The 16,799-nt window shown below is 40.1% G+C and overlaps 1 protein-coding gene and 1 non-coding gene across 2 annotated transcripts; both read left to right on the top strand.

The window, feature by feature from the left end:
• The first annotated feature begins 3,633 nt into the window (after positions 1 to 3,633).
• pprc1 (peroxisome proliferator-activated receptor gamma, coactivator-related 1) lies at positions 3,634 to 16,070 on the top strand. Its single transcript, XM_023327274.1, has 14 exons — positions 3,634 to 3,804; positions 6,992 to 7,078; positions 7,180 to 7,323; positions 8,668 to 8,745; positions 8,836 to 10,798; positions 11,740 to 11,793; positions 12,605 to 12,665; positions 12,858 to 12,922; positions 13,091 to 13,796; positions 13,884 to 14,087; positions 14,189 to 14,267; positions 14,366 to 14,487; positions 14,743 to 14,894; positions 15,617 to 16,070. The coding sequence occupies exons 1-14, from the start codon at positions 3,724 to 3,726 to the stop codon at positions 15,715 to 15,717; spliced, it is 3,897 nt and encodes a 1,298-aa protein (XP_023183042.1). The 5' UTR covers positions 3,634 to 3,723; the 3' UTR covers positions 15,718 to 16,070.
• On the top strand, positions 14,516 to 14,655 carry LOC111606803. The gene has a single exon (XR_002752248.1). It is a non-coding gene; the product is annotated as a small nucleolar RNA SNORA50 (small nucleolar RNA).
• Positions 16,071 to 16,799: the final 729 nt, after the last annotated feature.

The raw sequence follows: 16,799 nt of genomic DNA, 5'->3' as shown, positions 1-16,799 counted from the left end.
AGGAAAGGAAGAAAGAGGAGGAGGTGGATGTGTGTGTTGGTGAGGTGGAGGGGGTCAGGGGAGGCTTTCAGCTGCACTGGTATGAATATGACGCAGAGGCAGCAGCCAGATCCACTTCTCCTCTCCTCTCATCTCCCTGTACCCAGCGAGAAAGACGACCGTGAGGTGGGAGGGGAGGCTTGTAACCATGACAACGGCAGAGCACCGGTAGGTAGGTATCAGTTTGGGAGAGTGCTGGGGCACATCGGCGCTCCTCTTCCTTTCTTTCTATTTTCCTTTCTTTCTCTCTCTGACTGACTCACAGACAGACAACCTCACACAAGTACAGCAATGTGCGTAAGCAGGCATGAGCGACATCAGAGGCAAAATGTCTGGGTTTGTTATGACGGCAGAAAGTTGGAGAGCATGCTGGAAGCAATCACAGATGTGCTGCACTTTGAATCCAAAACAGCAACAGCTGGTAATGAGAGTAGTGGAGAAAATAGTGTGCTGTTAAAAAACAACCAACCAGTATGAGTTTCACTGGTTGGTGAAACTCATACTGGTTATTTTTAGTGATAAAACACTACTGGATCAACAGATTTACACAAACATTTAAAATGTTAATGGTGAATGTGATTTTTTTCAAACAGGAAAGAAACAATTATCCCTACTGCTGCTGCTAAAAACAATAAAAGAAACTGATTACTACTGGTATTATTAGTTAGGGGCCAAAAGCGCCACATTCCAAAAAAAATAAAGAATATTTATAAAGTTGAAATTGGTAATATTTAAGACCAATGTATAATAAAACGCAGAAGTTTTATATGTCGATTTAATGTATATATATATATATATATACCTTAAGTCAAACTAAACTTTTCCTGTTAGGATTACCAAAATGATCTCTACTTTCTAAATTCCAGAATAATCAAAGAGAGAATATTTTAAAAGCTTCTGCTCTTACTCTTGGTAAATTTGTTCACATACACAGAGATCAGTATTTCCGTAAACTGTTGATGATGACAGATGATAATGTCATAGCTTAATAAGCATCCATGTTAGTTAACAACATTGTAGAACTCATGAATATTTAAATCGACATTGAAAACACTGGCTCTTATTGTGACAACGCAAGACAATCAAAAATATCAGGCAGATGTTAATCAAGATACAAGGGAGATAATCATGGACTTCCACATGTCTAGTTAAATCCTGGGCAAATTGCAGATGCCTGAAGTTGCCACATCAATCTGTTCAAACAACGAAATGCAAATATAAACTGCATGAGAAGATCTAACCGTCACAGGTTTGAGAAGGGAGAGAGATTGTGGGTTGTAGAGATGAGTGTGTTTCAATGTGAAATGTGCACATCAATCTCAGAACAAAAGCAAAAGACCTTGTGAAGCTGCCGATTGAAGCTGCTAAGAGTATTTCTATCCACAGCAAAATGAGTCCTGTACCAAGGTACTCTAAAAGCAAGATGAAAAGGCAGATTTGCCGTTTGCAAATGCACTCAGTGAAAAAGCTCTTAACTTTCAATTCATGTTCCATGGTTTTATGAAACTAAAATTGAAATATTTAGCCATTACGCACTGCATTACATTTGCAGGGGAAGAGTGGGGGGAAGATGCTTCAAAGTCTGCATAATGTTGTGTGTATGCACAAGTAACCAATGTACTTCAAAATATTATGTGGAAATGCTGGATCAACGTTTCAAGAAATCAGCCAGCGAAGGAGAGCTTTGGTGCTTATGGGTCTAACACTAGATGGTAACCGTAAGCAAACAGCTAAATTTGCCACAAAGTGGTGTAAGGACAACAATGTTAATGTTTTGAACTGGTCATCACAAAGCCCTGACCTGAGTCTAGCAGAAAATGTGTGGGTGGAACTGAAATATGTGTGAGCAAGGTGACCCACAAACCTGGAGGAATGGGATGATAATCCAACAAGCTAGTATGAAAATCATGTGGAAGGCCATACAGCCATCTTAAACATGTGGTTTAAAATGTATTTCTAATTAACACTAAAATGCATGTAAATCTCTAAACTCAGACACTAAATGAATTGTTTTATCTGATTTATTCTCAGACTGAGAGGACACAGGTTCAGTGTGTATAAGATCTAGATTAAACTTTACATGTGATGCATCTAAAAGAGAATTGTGACACACACATTCATAAAATATTTATCCATAGAATAAATGTACCATTAATGCCTTCCTAAAAAACACAATAAGATTAGAAAATATTTCAATCAATAATCAAAAGTTTGATTTATTATATTTAATGTTTTATGTATAAGTTATATTATAACTTCTGTGCTTCTGTGGTTGCTCTGTTAGACACTAACATGTAATTGGTTAGCCTGCACATCAGTTTAACTGCAGACTAATTATAACTGCAGAAACTATTTGGACACTCTATTGTTCTGAAATGTTTGAAATGGGATTCAGCCTAACAGGCAAATGACCTAAAGCATCTTCTGTTTTCCACTGCTCTGTTTGAAGACACCTTCAAAGGTCAGCATCACATGTATCTTGGACCAAATGATGAGAACACTGTTGGAGAATGTGGAAAGAGTTATTAAATACTGCAAGAGGCTAGAAAGATTATTGTGATGGCAAGAGGCCTTAGAAACTCAAAGACTTCACCTGAGAGAAATCCTTAAAATACCAGAGGAGACTTGCAAAAAGCTGCTTAGAGCAGTAAAATGTAAAATGAGCTTGGTTGATGCTAATTAATTATCGACTGATTATTGAGAAAGTTATTATTAAATTTCAACATACCAGTTATTATTACAAGCAAATGTTATTACAAGCAATTATTATTACAATGCATTTCACCAAACTGATTTTTCGTTACATTGGTTTGTCATCTGAGAGACACCTCTCTCATTATCAGATTCTTCTTGGTTGACTGAAAATATTTTCACCCTAAATCTCCCAGAACAATACATATTTAGGGGCCTGTAGATGAGTACTGTCTTGCACAGGATTTTTTTCTTTAATTTACAATTTTGAATTCAGGTTTGAATGGGGCAGAAAGTGAATCATTGCTATTTTCAATGAAAGCCAAGTATGAATTTAACACTAATCCTGAGAGTAAATAATTTATCTCTGATATCATGTAAACTCCATCAGAAGGTGCATGATGTTCTATGGAAAACCACAATCTCAAAATATTATTATTTTAAAGTAAAACCACAATGTAAAAAAAATCTCATGATAATGACAGAATTTTTACATTTTTGTATTATTTTTCCCTTTTGTTAAATTCCCTAAAAGTGCAATTATTTTTTTATTTTCTACCGCTCGCTCTGTCAATCCTGTTGTGTTCTCTCAAATCTTAATTTGAGATTTTTTTTTTTTTTCCAAAATGACATCTTTTTTTTTATTCCTGCTTGATGTTTGGTAAGCTCAATAGCAATTTTGTTTTTGCATGATTCTCCGTTTCCCAGCGGGTAGTCATAATAAACTATAGGAAAAAAATGTTTTATTTTAGTATTTAGTAAAATGTTGGTTGCTCAGGAAGCCGTACAATCAGGTTTGTAGGCGAACCAGGAAAGAGAACTACAAACAAACAGAAAACGTCATCACGCGACATTTGACCCTCGGCGTCATTCTGCGTCATTTTGCCGGGATTGCTGAACCACGTGTCTCCTACCGGCTTACAGCTTGTTCCTCCTCTGATTCACTACGTTTTCATTCTCAAACCAGGCCCCGGCAGGGAGTGGGCATGCAAGATGGCGGCGCGGTGGGGAACAGGCGAGGAGGCTTTATTAGCGTGCAATTTGGATTTATTCCCATTGGAAACACTAGGCGAGGTGAGGAACAACTTGTACTCGTTTTTTCCCCACCGGCTGATATCTGTGATTGGAGTTTTCTGTGTCTTTGTAGAGCTGGCTTGTTGCGTTGACTGTATAAGCTGGCGTGGGAAAGTGACACGTGGATGAATGAGTGGTATTACTACACCAAACAATATTTTTTACGTGTTTTTTAATAACAGAGCGATACCAATGTGTTGTATTTTTTTTATTGCAGAATTAGACCAGAAGGAACTTTTTGCTGTTCTGGTTTCTGTCTGAACGAGAAAGCGTTACTGGGCTACTCTGCTAGTGATAGCCGGGTTCTTAACTCATAATAATAATAACAACATCTAAATAATACATGGTGACAGCTGTGTGATATTATTAAATGCTCGTTTTGGATGATTACACATGGTTTAGTTGCTGTGAGATGTTTATTATGAAGCTTATTGAACGCATTTTCTCTCCATGTCCATGCTAATTCTCACGTGGTGATGATTAAAAAAAGGCAGTCCAGCTCAACTCACGTTTTCGTCATAATGTAAGCTTTAAAGTGGTTCTAAGTTGAATTTGTTTACTGAATCCAATTACTATCCTGAGTGATTTAGACAGCAGCGCATTGCAGCAATGTGGAATAAGTCCGTTTACTTTATGACTGTAACCAGTACAGTCGCAAATCGTTACCAGCACTGGGACTGAAGCAGCCATACCGGTTTTCATTCAAACACGCTTGTGGACATAAAGCCACATGTGTTTATTCACACATGCGCAGGAGGGAGGGTTATCTTCGCATTCTGTTCTCCACGCACATTGTCTAGGAGTATAAATTAAGCGTAGTGACACCTTGTGGAGTAACTCTTCTATGAATAAGGGGTTATAATCACACACTTTGCTTTACAGATTTAAAAGGATAATAATGGCGAGATGGAGGGCCCTGCTATGGTTTGTTGTAGTGCAACACGTGGGTAGTGCAGCCTTCCTGTGGACGGAAAGTGGGAAGGCTCAAACATGTCTGCGCTGTAGATAGAAACACGTGGGTCAGTCAGTGTAGGGGGCTAATAGACCCTTTTCACATGACGTCACACAACTTCCGTTTTGGCTCGAAGCTGTGTATCCTTAGTTCCGGTGTACATAGTAAGTAATGATAAAGTTGTCTATTTCATATATATATATATATATATATATATATATATATATATATATATATATATATATAGAGAGAGAGAGAGATGTATAAATCTGACAGCATATGTTGATCAGACAGATCACCGGAGCATGGAGTTTACACAGTCTCTAAAACATTTGCCTAAAATAAGATTTGAAGATATATCACGATTTGCAAACCAGTTCTCTCTGACAAAAAAATCTAAATTAGACAAAGGCTACAAATTCTTCACCGAACAATACCTGTTTGACTATGAAGGTAGGTATTTTTGTTTTGCGTAACCGTTAGCTTAGCATTAGTGAATTTTGTTAGCTAGCTAACTACGTGACATAACTGTTCCTTAACCAGAACTTTTTACTGTTTTTGAACTATAACGTTTTAGGCTCTAATCTTGATCAGATTATTAAATTATAGACTGGAGTTGCCACTCATCCCATAAAATAGGGATTTGTTTGTTATAAGCAGAGATGTCCGGTGCCGCCGCTGCTTTGTAATGCCTTTAATCGGACCACTTTTTCGGTAACGAATAATCTAACGAGTTCGTATTTCAAATCCAGTAATCAGATTAAAGTTATTTATCCAAATCATTGCACATTAATATTTTCTTGTGTATTTATTTTTATTCCTTCTTTGCGTCTTTGGGAGAGACTCTGTGACAGTTAGCAGTGACAGAAACATGAACAGTGCATGGAGATGCGCATTTTGTTGCTGGAAAAACAGAAATATCGTCAAGCCCAACTGTTATTTGTGGCTTTTGTCTTGTTTTTATTTTCCATTAATACAGAAAATGAACCTCTAACGTTACATCACTGACAGGCGGCGGTGTATATGTTTCCTAACTGTGGCTAAAGCTGCTGCTAGCTGGTTTACTCATGATCAGAGGCTGGTTCCTTTGAATACAGTTGGAGAATGGTAAATTGACAATGACTTATAACGGTTATCTAGCACATAAACACTGTTTTATAAAACACAGAAAGTGAACCTCTAAACGTTACAGCGCTGACAGAGAGTATATTTTTCCTAAATGTGGCTAAAGCTGCTGCTAGGTGGCTTACTCTCCGATCGGAGGCTGTTTATTTTATACACAGATAGAGAATGGTGAATTTACAATGATTAGTAACAGCTATCTAACACTTAAATGCTGTTATTATTAAACTTACCTTTTATTATATCCTTAAGATTATGAGAATGCGGGAAGTTTTCAGCTTGGTTCCCAAGGCAAAATCACACCGGAAGTAAAGATACCCAGTTTTGAGTTATGGCGGCCATTGTCTGACGTCACTGTGAAAAGGGTCCATTGGCTTAAAATGAAAGGGTGTTTTTTTTTCCAGATATGCCAAAGAAAAAATTATTAACATCATGTACTTTTTGTGCATTTTAAAGTGTAGTAATTAACTTGCTGCAATGGAGAAGTAAAATGACACAGATACCTGTTTAAGACAATTTAGTAAGCCATGCAATTAAAGGAATGTGATAAGTCTTGTAGCATTTTAATTTGAGATTGTCTTGCTGCAAGTAGTTCTGTTTAAAACATTTTTTTTATTGCTTTTTTATTTAAATCAGAAGAAGGAAAAAAAATCCTGGTTAAGACAAAACACTCTGCCTTTTTGCTAGTTAGCAGTTAGCAGAGTATTGGGTCTAACAAGCTGATTTTAGCTGGTTTATTAGCTGAATAATAAACTGCTCAACAGTTTTAAAATCAGTCTCCTGGGTGGGGCTCCTTTGGTTTAACAGCTCCACAGTTCAATCTTTTCACCCCACCTGAATTTGTCTGTCCTGGTAAAAATGTAACAGTCTTCTTTTTCTCCAGCCCACTCACCTGCAGTGTGCAGCAACAGGTGGGGGGGAGAGAAAAGTCCCCTGCTAAAAAAATCACTCTGGGACTTTTTCTGGTATCTCATTAAAGGATCTTTAAATCTCAAAAACAAATACGGTTGCTACAGATGACTTGATGTATATTTATAAGCTAATGACATGATTTGCCATTTCGTTGTTTGCCACCATAAAAACTGGAGCGCTTATCGTTTTGTCTCTGTCCAGCCTGCAGGGCTCAGCTCCAGGGAAAGCCTCCAAAGCTGCGTCGACCCCTCTATCCTTTCCATCTTCGAGGACATGCCAACGTTAGAGGCAAGATAGATTTTACCTTTGCATCTTAAAAAAAACCACAAAACATTTGAGGCTTTTATTTTTAAAGCTCTGAATAAACAGATTAAATAACTTTAACCCAGGCTAAAGATCTCGATGAAGAGAGTGAGGCCACGCTGCTGACAGCTTTGACTGAGATACTCGACAACGTAGACGATGAGAACCTGTCACCGTTTGACACGCTGCCTGACTCAGACATGCTGTCCAAGGGCCGGGAACACTCTCCGGTGAGTGCTCAAAATCACTTTTGTCTTTGAACATGAAACACAGAGTGAAAGGGAATACCTCTCTCTCTAGAGGCAGAATACGGTACACATGTTTAGAATATAGTATCCATAAATCTTCTGTTTTGTCCTGGTTGACAGTTGAGTGTGTTTCCACTCAGGGGTACAGCTAATATTTATTGAAACTAAGGGATGAGGGAAGAAAAGTCTTCCATCACTTGAGAATTCATTTCCAGCTGTACAACAGGAATGCTTGGCATTGCATGCAAACACAACATTCAAACTAGTTCAGTACTTCAGCTTTAGTGGTCTGCAGAGAGGAATTGTTACCCAGAACAAAGTATTCAGTGTGTAATATATATATAACAAATCCCCTTATAAAATCAGACTAATTGTTTCATAGTAGCTGCAGTTTAAAATCTAAGCAAAGTCACTCTAGATTATTGGAAATGTGTTACTGTAACACATCAGTTATGAAAATAAAAAACAGTAATTTTCAGCACAAAACCTACACCCAATTGACTTTGTCACACAGATTTCACATAATGACTTATGTAATTCAAATCAAAACTCCATGAAAACATGTGGAAAACTGTAATAAACAAAGGTGTTTTGTCCATGCAGACCTTTTTGTGAACACGATTAGAAGTAAAAGGAGACAGCTCTGGTCAGGATTACAACCTAGTCGTCTGCAAACATAATTTACTAATTTCATGTTGGTTACACTGCAACAGAACTGCAATCCCTCCAAAGTTGGAAGAGGTTTGCCTTATTAACATATTTGTTATACTTGCAGCTTGCGAGATGTTACAAAATATGCATTATATGAAACATAAGCATTTATAGATGATTGTTTTCTATCCATTGAAAGATTTGCTAGAGTAAGAACCCGTCCTTTGCTCCTGTACTTACTGCTGAAAATTTTAAGTTTATGTTGTTCATTTAGTGATACTTCCATTCTTGACTGATTTGTTTCACTAACATTGATCATAACCATTGTAAAACAAGGATATTAAATGTGGGTGGTGGGGTATAAATGTTAAAGTAAAGATACCAAATACTCCTGTTGTGAAATTTAAAGTTAACTGAAATATAAACTTTGAAGGAGTCTAAACTGGGAAATGAAAAAAGGCAGAACGTTATTTTTGATCAGTTACACATTACAAACCTCCATCTGTGTTTCAGAGTAGACCTGTGGTAGAGTTCCCTCCTGTTGATTTAATTTGATTCTACTTCCTGCTGTAAAAAAAAACGAACCTAGCCAACTGCCATGTTTCTTGGAAATGTTCTAGTAGTGGGAGCATAAGTATGAGTCCAAACGTAAATATCATTATGCTCTGTCTCCAGCTCAGGAGAATGCTCTGCCTGTCTCATTCACCTCAGAAAGACTTGCTCTGTAGCTCCAGACCATTATCAGGAGGAAAGGTAAAGTATTCACTCATAAAAACCCTTTATAAAGTACTCCAGCAGACGGATGGAGAGGTTTGACTGGATGTTTTCCTTCTTGGTGCCCAGAGCCTGTCCAGGATGCAAGGGGGCTGTGTCCAGAGAAGTGATGGGGAGGAAGAGGAGGACGGCTCCTTCACTCAGAGCCCAGACAGGCTAGAGTCTTCTCCAGACCCTCCAGGTTGGGAAGGTCTGCCGTTGCCGCTCCCTATCCTCTTGGAGCAGGAGGGTCAAGATGGTCTCTCAGTTAGCCTGGGAGATTTGGTCCGGCACATGCACACATACTGCATGTCCATATCTGTAGAGAATGAAGAAGGAGAGCAGATGTTGCCTGAAGGGGGAATAGTGCTTGAGGTTGTGGATCAAAGTGAAAACGGAGAACCTATCTTTACCATCCCGAAAATGGATCTGTCTTATCCTCTTCATCAGCCGCTCCCAGAAAACGAGATCAAACCAGAAACAGCAGAAGACGAGCTGGCCGACGGTTCAGAGCATATAGTAGTCGACGATGAAGATGATGTCCCTGTTAGGAAAACCTTTGAAATCGCTCCTGGCGATACGCCAATAGTACGTTTAGATGTGAGCAATGAAGTTAAGAGGAAAAAGGAGAGAAAAACAACAAGCCCAGCAAGAAGGAAAAAGAAATGTAATGAGAAGCAGCAGTCTGAACTTGTAGAAGGAAGGGTCCTCAGGAGTGGCACAGTCAGAAGGGTGATAGCGGATCCCCCCAAAAAGCCTCAGAAAGGGTCCGGTAAAGAAAAAGTGCACAAAAACCAAAAGGTTTCTTCTGCCTCTTCCCCACCTGAGTCGCTTCTAAAACCTGAAGGAATAAAACAAATCAAAACGGAAAAGGAAAACACCACTGTAGCTAAGGCTCCTGAAACAAACAAGAAACTCGTCTCACCTCTGCTGCCTGAATGGAGCGCAACCCTTGCTCCAGAGGAAAGTCGGCTGACATGTTCAGCTGCAGCTGTGAGCTCCCAGCAGCTCAGCAAAACACCAAAACAGTCAGCCACTCCCCCAGAAGAAAAAGAAAGTTCATCATCTGCTTCCTCCATTTCCCTCCCTCTGATATCTTCAGAGGCAGAGGCCCCTGCAGCTGCTGCAGTTCTCGAGATCTCCCCTCCTGTCAGCATTACCCCCACAGTCCCAGAGGCCAAACCCAAGCCGCTCAGCCTGGAGGAGTACAGGCGACTCCGGCAGCAAAAAAAGCCGGCTCCGGTAGAGAAACAGGACAAGAGCGTCACCAGGTGGCCCAGCCTTCCAGAGCTTCCCAAGGAGCTACTCCCTTTGCCCCACCTTCCTGACCCCAACCCCAGGGATCCCAGACGTGCAAACCCTCTGGCAGCAAGGAAAGAAGTGGAGGAGGTCAAACCTGCCTGGCGGCCGAAGGGACCCTGTGCACCCCCCACCCCAGAGGCTCTGCTGCAGCCGCCAGCCTACATGATTTCTTCATCCACCAAAGCCTCACCCGCTGTTCCTGTTTCAAAGCCCCAGCAAACACAGGAGCCTTCCAAACTGCTCCAAAATCCCCAAGTTCCCCCTGATTCAGCAAAAACTCCAGCTGCACCTGCCAAGCCTACAGAGCCTCATGTGCCTCAGAGCTTTGCTCCTCCTGCTTCTTTAAAGCCTTTAGTCCAAGTTGTGTCTTCAGCAGATGGGAGGTGTTCCCCTTCTGATTCAGGAAGAAAAGGTGAAACCGAGTCCATTAATCCAAAGTCTGTACAGGACACTAAGGTCTGCCCAGAAATCACTACAGATGTACACAAACCCACAGATGCTTCCCAGGATATGCCTGGGATCACCGTTTCTACCTCATTAGGTGGCCCACTCACATTCGACAGAAAGTCGTCCAAACCCACAACCAAAGAACAAAGTGTCCAACTCTGTGCTGCCGTCTCTGTGAATCCCCATTATCACAAAAACCATTCTGCTCTGGTTGAATCTAAACAAGGATCTACTACAGCCGTGAAACCACAAAGAGTTAAGAGCAACACCCAAGAGCTGATCGAATCATTCACTAGTGAAATAGGTGAGTTTGGATGCTTCATAGAGAACATTCCAGAATATTTTATTAGTGATGCACCAATAAACATTTTAGCTATTTGACTTGCCAACAGAAAAATTTGGAATCCTACAGCTTTAAAAATATTTTTTCTCTATTCTTCCTGCCGTTGATTATTTATATTAATAACAGAAGGGAAAATTTATTAACATTTTAAACATGTTGAAACTCTGTTTCATTAGCGATTAGCACAGCTAGCAATACAAAATAATCAATATGTGTGTATTTGCTGGGGAAGATTTCTACAATGGGTAATTCCAGAGTATCTGCACATCCTTAAAAAAGTTTAAACTCATGTATCTAAAATTAAGGTCTGAAAATGTCTTAAATTAAAGTAAATTAACCTTTGCTACCTCATTCCCAAAGGGCTTAAACTTTGTCTTGAGAGGACTATTTAATCTCGTATATTTCTGTATTTTTTATTTTTTTTTTATGAGTTTTCTGTCAGGAAAGTTTGGTTTGTACTAAGACATCTTCATTGCCTTATGTAATTTGATATGGTTGAGGCTACTGATAAACCATCTGCTAATGCGTCCTTACTAGCTAGCTAGCTTTATTGCGTCTATCATAGGTAAGTACGAATTTATCGCCAGTTGGCTGGAGGAAGTTTGTACATTTCTGTGGAGATGTAGGTGTTTATTTATTTTCATAAAGGTCTTAACACGGTCTTAAAAAGTCTCATTTGAATCAGTGAAACCTGCAGAAACTCAAGAAGATTTTTGCGTCTCTAGTCAACATGTTAAGCTAAAAATCAGCCAGTTCCATTTTACAGCCAGCTTTTTGGTGCATCAGTAGGCTTCTCTTTTCTCTATTGTAACTGTGAGCCATGCATATATGTTTGAAAGTTCAGTCAATGTTGCTCTGGTACACACATTGTAGTTATGAGTGTAACTTTTGTGTCTTTAAAGGCATTGAAGCTGCTGATCTGACGAGCTTACTAGAGCAGTTTGAGGAGACTCAAGGTAACCACTTTTGATTTGCTACCATCTGCACCCACTCTTTCTTTTTTCACCTTTTAAAGTTCTACTTACCATGCATTAAATCTTCTGTGAAGTTGTGATGTTCAGTACCACAGTGGGTCACGCAGCTCTACTTTAGTACCAAGCTAAAAGCAGCCAGAGGATCATTTTTCATAGTTTCATAATGGTGACGAGTAATGGCAGCACTATGTTTGGTTGGCAGGAGTTGAACACGTACAGGAGTCATTTCATGTTAGATGGGAGTTTACTTATATTTTGACCAATAGAAGGCAGTCCGACACATTGGGCTTGTGACAGGGTTTAGCTTTACAGGAGGATTTGTATGTAAGAGAGATTGGTTCTGCAGGGGGCTCCTGTGTTCTCTGCTGCTGGAATTCTGCCTTGTCTGCAGATCCATTTAACTGTCGCCCTGCTGTCTTTGTGTGGGCGGATGCACAAGAGGCAGCAGATTAGAAACAACTGGTCAGGCTACGCAGTGCGTGGAGCAAGTCTAGTCAGAGCTAGACAGAGCCGGTATGAGATTCCCACGGTGTCGACGTAGCTTCCTATACCAACACAGATGATGCAACATTTCAGTGGTCTTTACATCACAACTTTGAAAATTCTTAGTAACCCTTAATAATGGTTGCCAGGACATGCCTAGTCAGTACTAGTTAAATAATGAAATCTGAAATCATCTAAATCTATTTTACACCGTTTCAAGTGCATGATATTGCTGTCTCTTTCTGGCATTTTCTTTCCCAATAATGTCCATCTGCTGACACATTCATATCCCTGTTCCCTATTCTTTTAGCAAAAGAGGAGAAATGTGTGCCGGAGGTCTCTGGTAGAGCAGCAGCTGTAGGAAACTCGAGGTGAGTTACCCTACAGCCCTTTACGCTGCTCTGAATTATTTACTCAGTTCTAGTGTGTGGAGATGACCTAAATTCACCTTTTGCCAAGACCTACCGCAAAAACTCCCATTTGTTGGTCCTCATGTCTAACTTAGGCCTGAAGACCATCGGAGCACTGCTAACCGAAGTGCTAACACACTGTTTGCTTTGCAGAGCTGCATCGATTCCAGAGAAAGCTGTTAAGTGTGAAAGAACTAATGACCTCTCCAATGCTGCAGGTACTTTAGTCAAAACACAATTAAGTCTGTGTTCAACTTTTGCTTTAAATGAAAGAATAACTTTCCTTCGATTCGTTGCTTTCACATTTAATGTCCGAGCTAAAGCAGTCAAAGCACTGAGCTTATTGGCAAACATTGGGTGCTCACCCTTTCTATTTTTTTCTTCAGCTTTGGCTCCCAAGACCGCTTCTCCCAACCAGATGTGGAAACCTCTGGCCCCTGCGGCTCTACTGGGAAAGCCCAATAGCTCTGAAGCTCCCAAGTCCAACCCCTCCAAGGTGATCCAGATAGAAGCCCAGCCTCTGCACCCTGTTAGGGTCCGTAGTAAAGCCACTCCCGCTGCTGCCCCCGTGGCCCCGGATCTGGCATGCAGGGATCATGACTATTGCCTCTCCAACAAAAGTGTTTCACCTGGCGAGTCAGGCAAGCGCTGGAACATTAAGCAGCAATCTGTCTTCACCATTAAGCCCCTCAGGCAACACCCTTCATGCCCACCGCCAACACTTCCACCAGTATTGGCAGCATCTCCACAGGAAGTCACAAATTTTGTGATTTCACCCAGAACTCAAGATTGTCCACAAACCTTTCAAGCCCAGAAGAACAGAGACGCGTCGGAGCAATGCTCCATCATGGAGACTTCTGATTTTTCTCCATCCCAGCAGGAACGTGTCACAAGTCCCAGAATGAGGCCATCAGGGAGGTCCTACCGCCGATACGTTGCTTCTCGGACCCCTAGTCCCAGCAGTAGTCCCAAAGAAAGAACTCGTGGGCGGTCAAAAAAAAGATTTTACCGCTCCCCCAGCCCAACGTCCAGCTGCTCAGACGCCTACACCTCTAGATCACGGTCTACGTCCAAATCTCCAGCAAAGAAAAGGTTTGTTTTTTGGTTTGTTGATCCATTGTTATTTTTAACAAGTTCTTTCAATTTTTCTTACACCATTTCTTACTTTTTGTTCTGTAGGTATCGACACCGCAACTCAGACAGCAGTCTGAGCTCCTCATCCCGATCCTCCTCTCGTTCTTCTCCCTCTTTGTCCCGGTCCCCTCCACGGAGGAGGAGATACTCGTATTCCTCCTCTCGCTCTGGGTCCTGGAGCCGCTCTACGTCACGATCTCCTTCCCCTCAAAGACAAGCTCAATGGAGTAGAAGCAGGGGGTTGCACAGGTACTTGAGTCTTGCTTTTCTGGGTACTAACCATTATTTTTGTAGACATGTAACTTTTTCAATGCTGCAGTAACTTTAAAATAACTTATCTTCTCTTTCAGCCCCTCATACAGGTCTAGATACTGTACTGGTATGAAGACAAATGTGGAAGAGACAAAGAGGCGCAAGGAGAAAGCCATTGTAAGTTCAGAGTAAAATGGCAGATTTTATGTCCAAAGTTAAAATATTTAACTTGTTTCTAATCTAATTGGGTCTGCTTTTATTTATTTTTTTCCCAGGAGGAGAGGCGGGTTGTTTATGTCGGCAAAATTCGGGGAAGCATGACCCAAAGAGAGCTCAGGGAGCGTTTCACTTTATTTGGAGAAATTGAGGAATGTACCCTGCACTTTAGAGAACATGGGTGAGTAAATCTGTTTAATATTAATCGATCGCACTGTCTTTGAACCTGGTGGGTCTTGCTTGTGACCTCCTTGGCCAAGCTACAGTGCAACAGCAAATCCAAGCTTGTTCATAACTGGGGCCTCCTGGCAACATCCCCAGGTCGCCTTTTTAAAAGCAAGCTACAGTCAGCAACAGAGGTCTTCTACAACTTTATGTGGACACTTTTGTGTTAAAACTGAAAAATAAATTACTGAAATGTTGTCATCTCTCCCAGGGATAACTATGGGTTTGTAACTTACTACAACACCAAGGATGCATTTACAGCCATTGAAAATGGCAGTAAGCTGCGTAAACCTGATGAGCTCCCCTTTGACCTCTGTTTTGGTGGAAGGAGACAGTTCTGTCAGTCCAACTATGCTGATTTAGGTGAGCATGCCAGAGGTTCTGCTGTTCCCCCACATGATTACGGTGGTGTTATGAAAAATTTCTGTCATGGATTGCAGAATATTTAACATGGTTTGTATAGTTTAGTGTTAATGCAGCTGTCGGCTCTCATTAAATTAGAATTAGTAAATTGGAACACTCTGGCCATTTTATTTATACCTCATTGGCCCTAATTACTCTTCTTACATTATCTCTGGTTCAGCATTGGCTGAAGATGAACAGTGTGACAGTTGTATCTTATATCCTGGACATGTTTGTATCTGATGGGTCTTTAAGCAGCAACTTCAGCTGCAGTTAAAACCCTGTGAGTCTCCTGTAAACTCTTGAAGAAATTTTAATTTTCTCTCACACTTTTTTCTTCCACTGAACTTTCCATTAATTGCTTGAATACAGACCAGTGAGCAGACAACTTCTTCAGCAAGGACCTTTTGTGACTTGAGCTGTTCCTAAATAATAATCCGATTTTCTAAGGAACTTAATTTTGGGTTTAGTTTAGCTGTAAGCTATAATCATCTAAAGGAACAGAAATAGACACTTATAGCTCAACGGCCTGTGTTACGAATCTGCAGAAGTTTCACTTTTTGAAATGTGTAGTTAATTTATTGAGATGCTCCTGTGAATCATTCAATTTAAAATTGTACATGAATACATAAAAACTGAATAATTTTGCTGTCTTTGTAATATATTTCCCTTTATCTTTTTAGATTCAAACAGAGAGTATGACCCATTTCCTACAAAAGGCAAATATCATGCACTAGACTTCGACACTTTACTGAAGCAGGCTCAGCAGAATCTGAAGAGGTAACAGGAGGTCTGCACCAGGAAACTGCTGACAATTACCTCAGTCGACTGATGTCTCTGCATCTGCAACACTGTTTTTACATTTTGGTTGCTGAATCATGATTATTTTTGTGTTCGTTTCTCCAAGCTAACACCTTCTATTGAAGTGAAAATTTATAATGAAACTTTAAAAGAAGTTTGAAAAAAATGGAATAAATGGGGGAAAAATGTTTCTTTTTATTTAAATGTACAATTGAAATCAAATTGTATGGAGGGAATAATTTTAAAAGTAAAAAAGGAATTGAGCTTCCTTGTTTTTGGCAGAGTATGTAATGCATTTAAATGAACTACACATTTGAATAAAAAAAGCCAAACTAAGGTTTTGGTGTTGTTTTTGATTTCACATTAGTTGCTGTTGTTTTGAGTTAACCACTGATTTAAAAGAAAAACAACCTGGACACATTTCAGGATTACAAGCCAATCTCCAACCTTTCATTCATCACCAAAGTTATTTAAAAAGCTGTTTTCAACAATTAAACAGCTTCTTGATGTCTTTCAATCTGGTCTCCATGCTCACTACAGTACTGAGGCTGCCCTTGTCAGTGTTCAAAGACATCCACATAGATACAGACTGTGGAAGAACCACAGGGCTGATTCTGTAGGACCTCAGTGCAGAGTTCAACATTGTTGAGACCTGGGTTGAACTCTGGTACAGTACTAAATTGGTTTGAGTCCTCCCTGAAGAAGAGGGACTTTTATTTAATAGGTAACTTTTCATTGGAGTGGACAGAAGTGACAAGCAGATGCCACAGAGTTTAATTGTGGGGCCCCTCTTATTTAATATTTACATTATTCTGTTGCCTCAGATTATAAGGGGAAAAGATTAGTTACAACTATGCAGATGATACACAGCTCTGCATTATGACTATGAACCCATTTAAACATAGAGCAAATGCACAGAATAAATCAATGTGTGGATGTGCCATAACTTGTTTCAACTGAACAGAAACAAAATTGAAGTTATTTTCAACCTAAAGAGAAATGATCAAGAGTCAGCATGCACCTTTAGCTATTATAACTGGAAACCACTATTTAGGCCTGAAATCT

This window comes from Xiphophorus maculatus, chromosome 22, assembly GCF_002775205.1.
Source record: "Xiphophorus maculatus strain JP 163 A chromosome 22, X_maculatus-5.0-male, whole genome shotgun sequence".
In the NCBI taxonomy this organism is placed as follows: Eukaryota; Metazoa; Chordata; class Actinopteri; order Cyprinodontiformes; family Poeciliidae; genus Xiphophorus; species Xiphophorus maculatus.
This window is presented reverse-complemented; position numbering and strand designations above follow the sequence as displayed.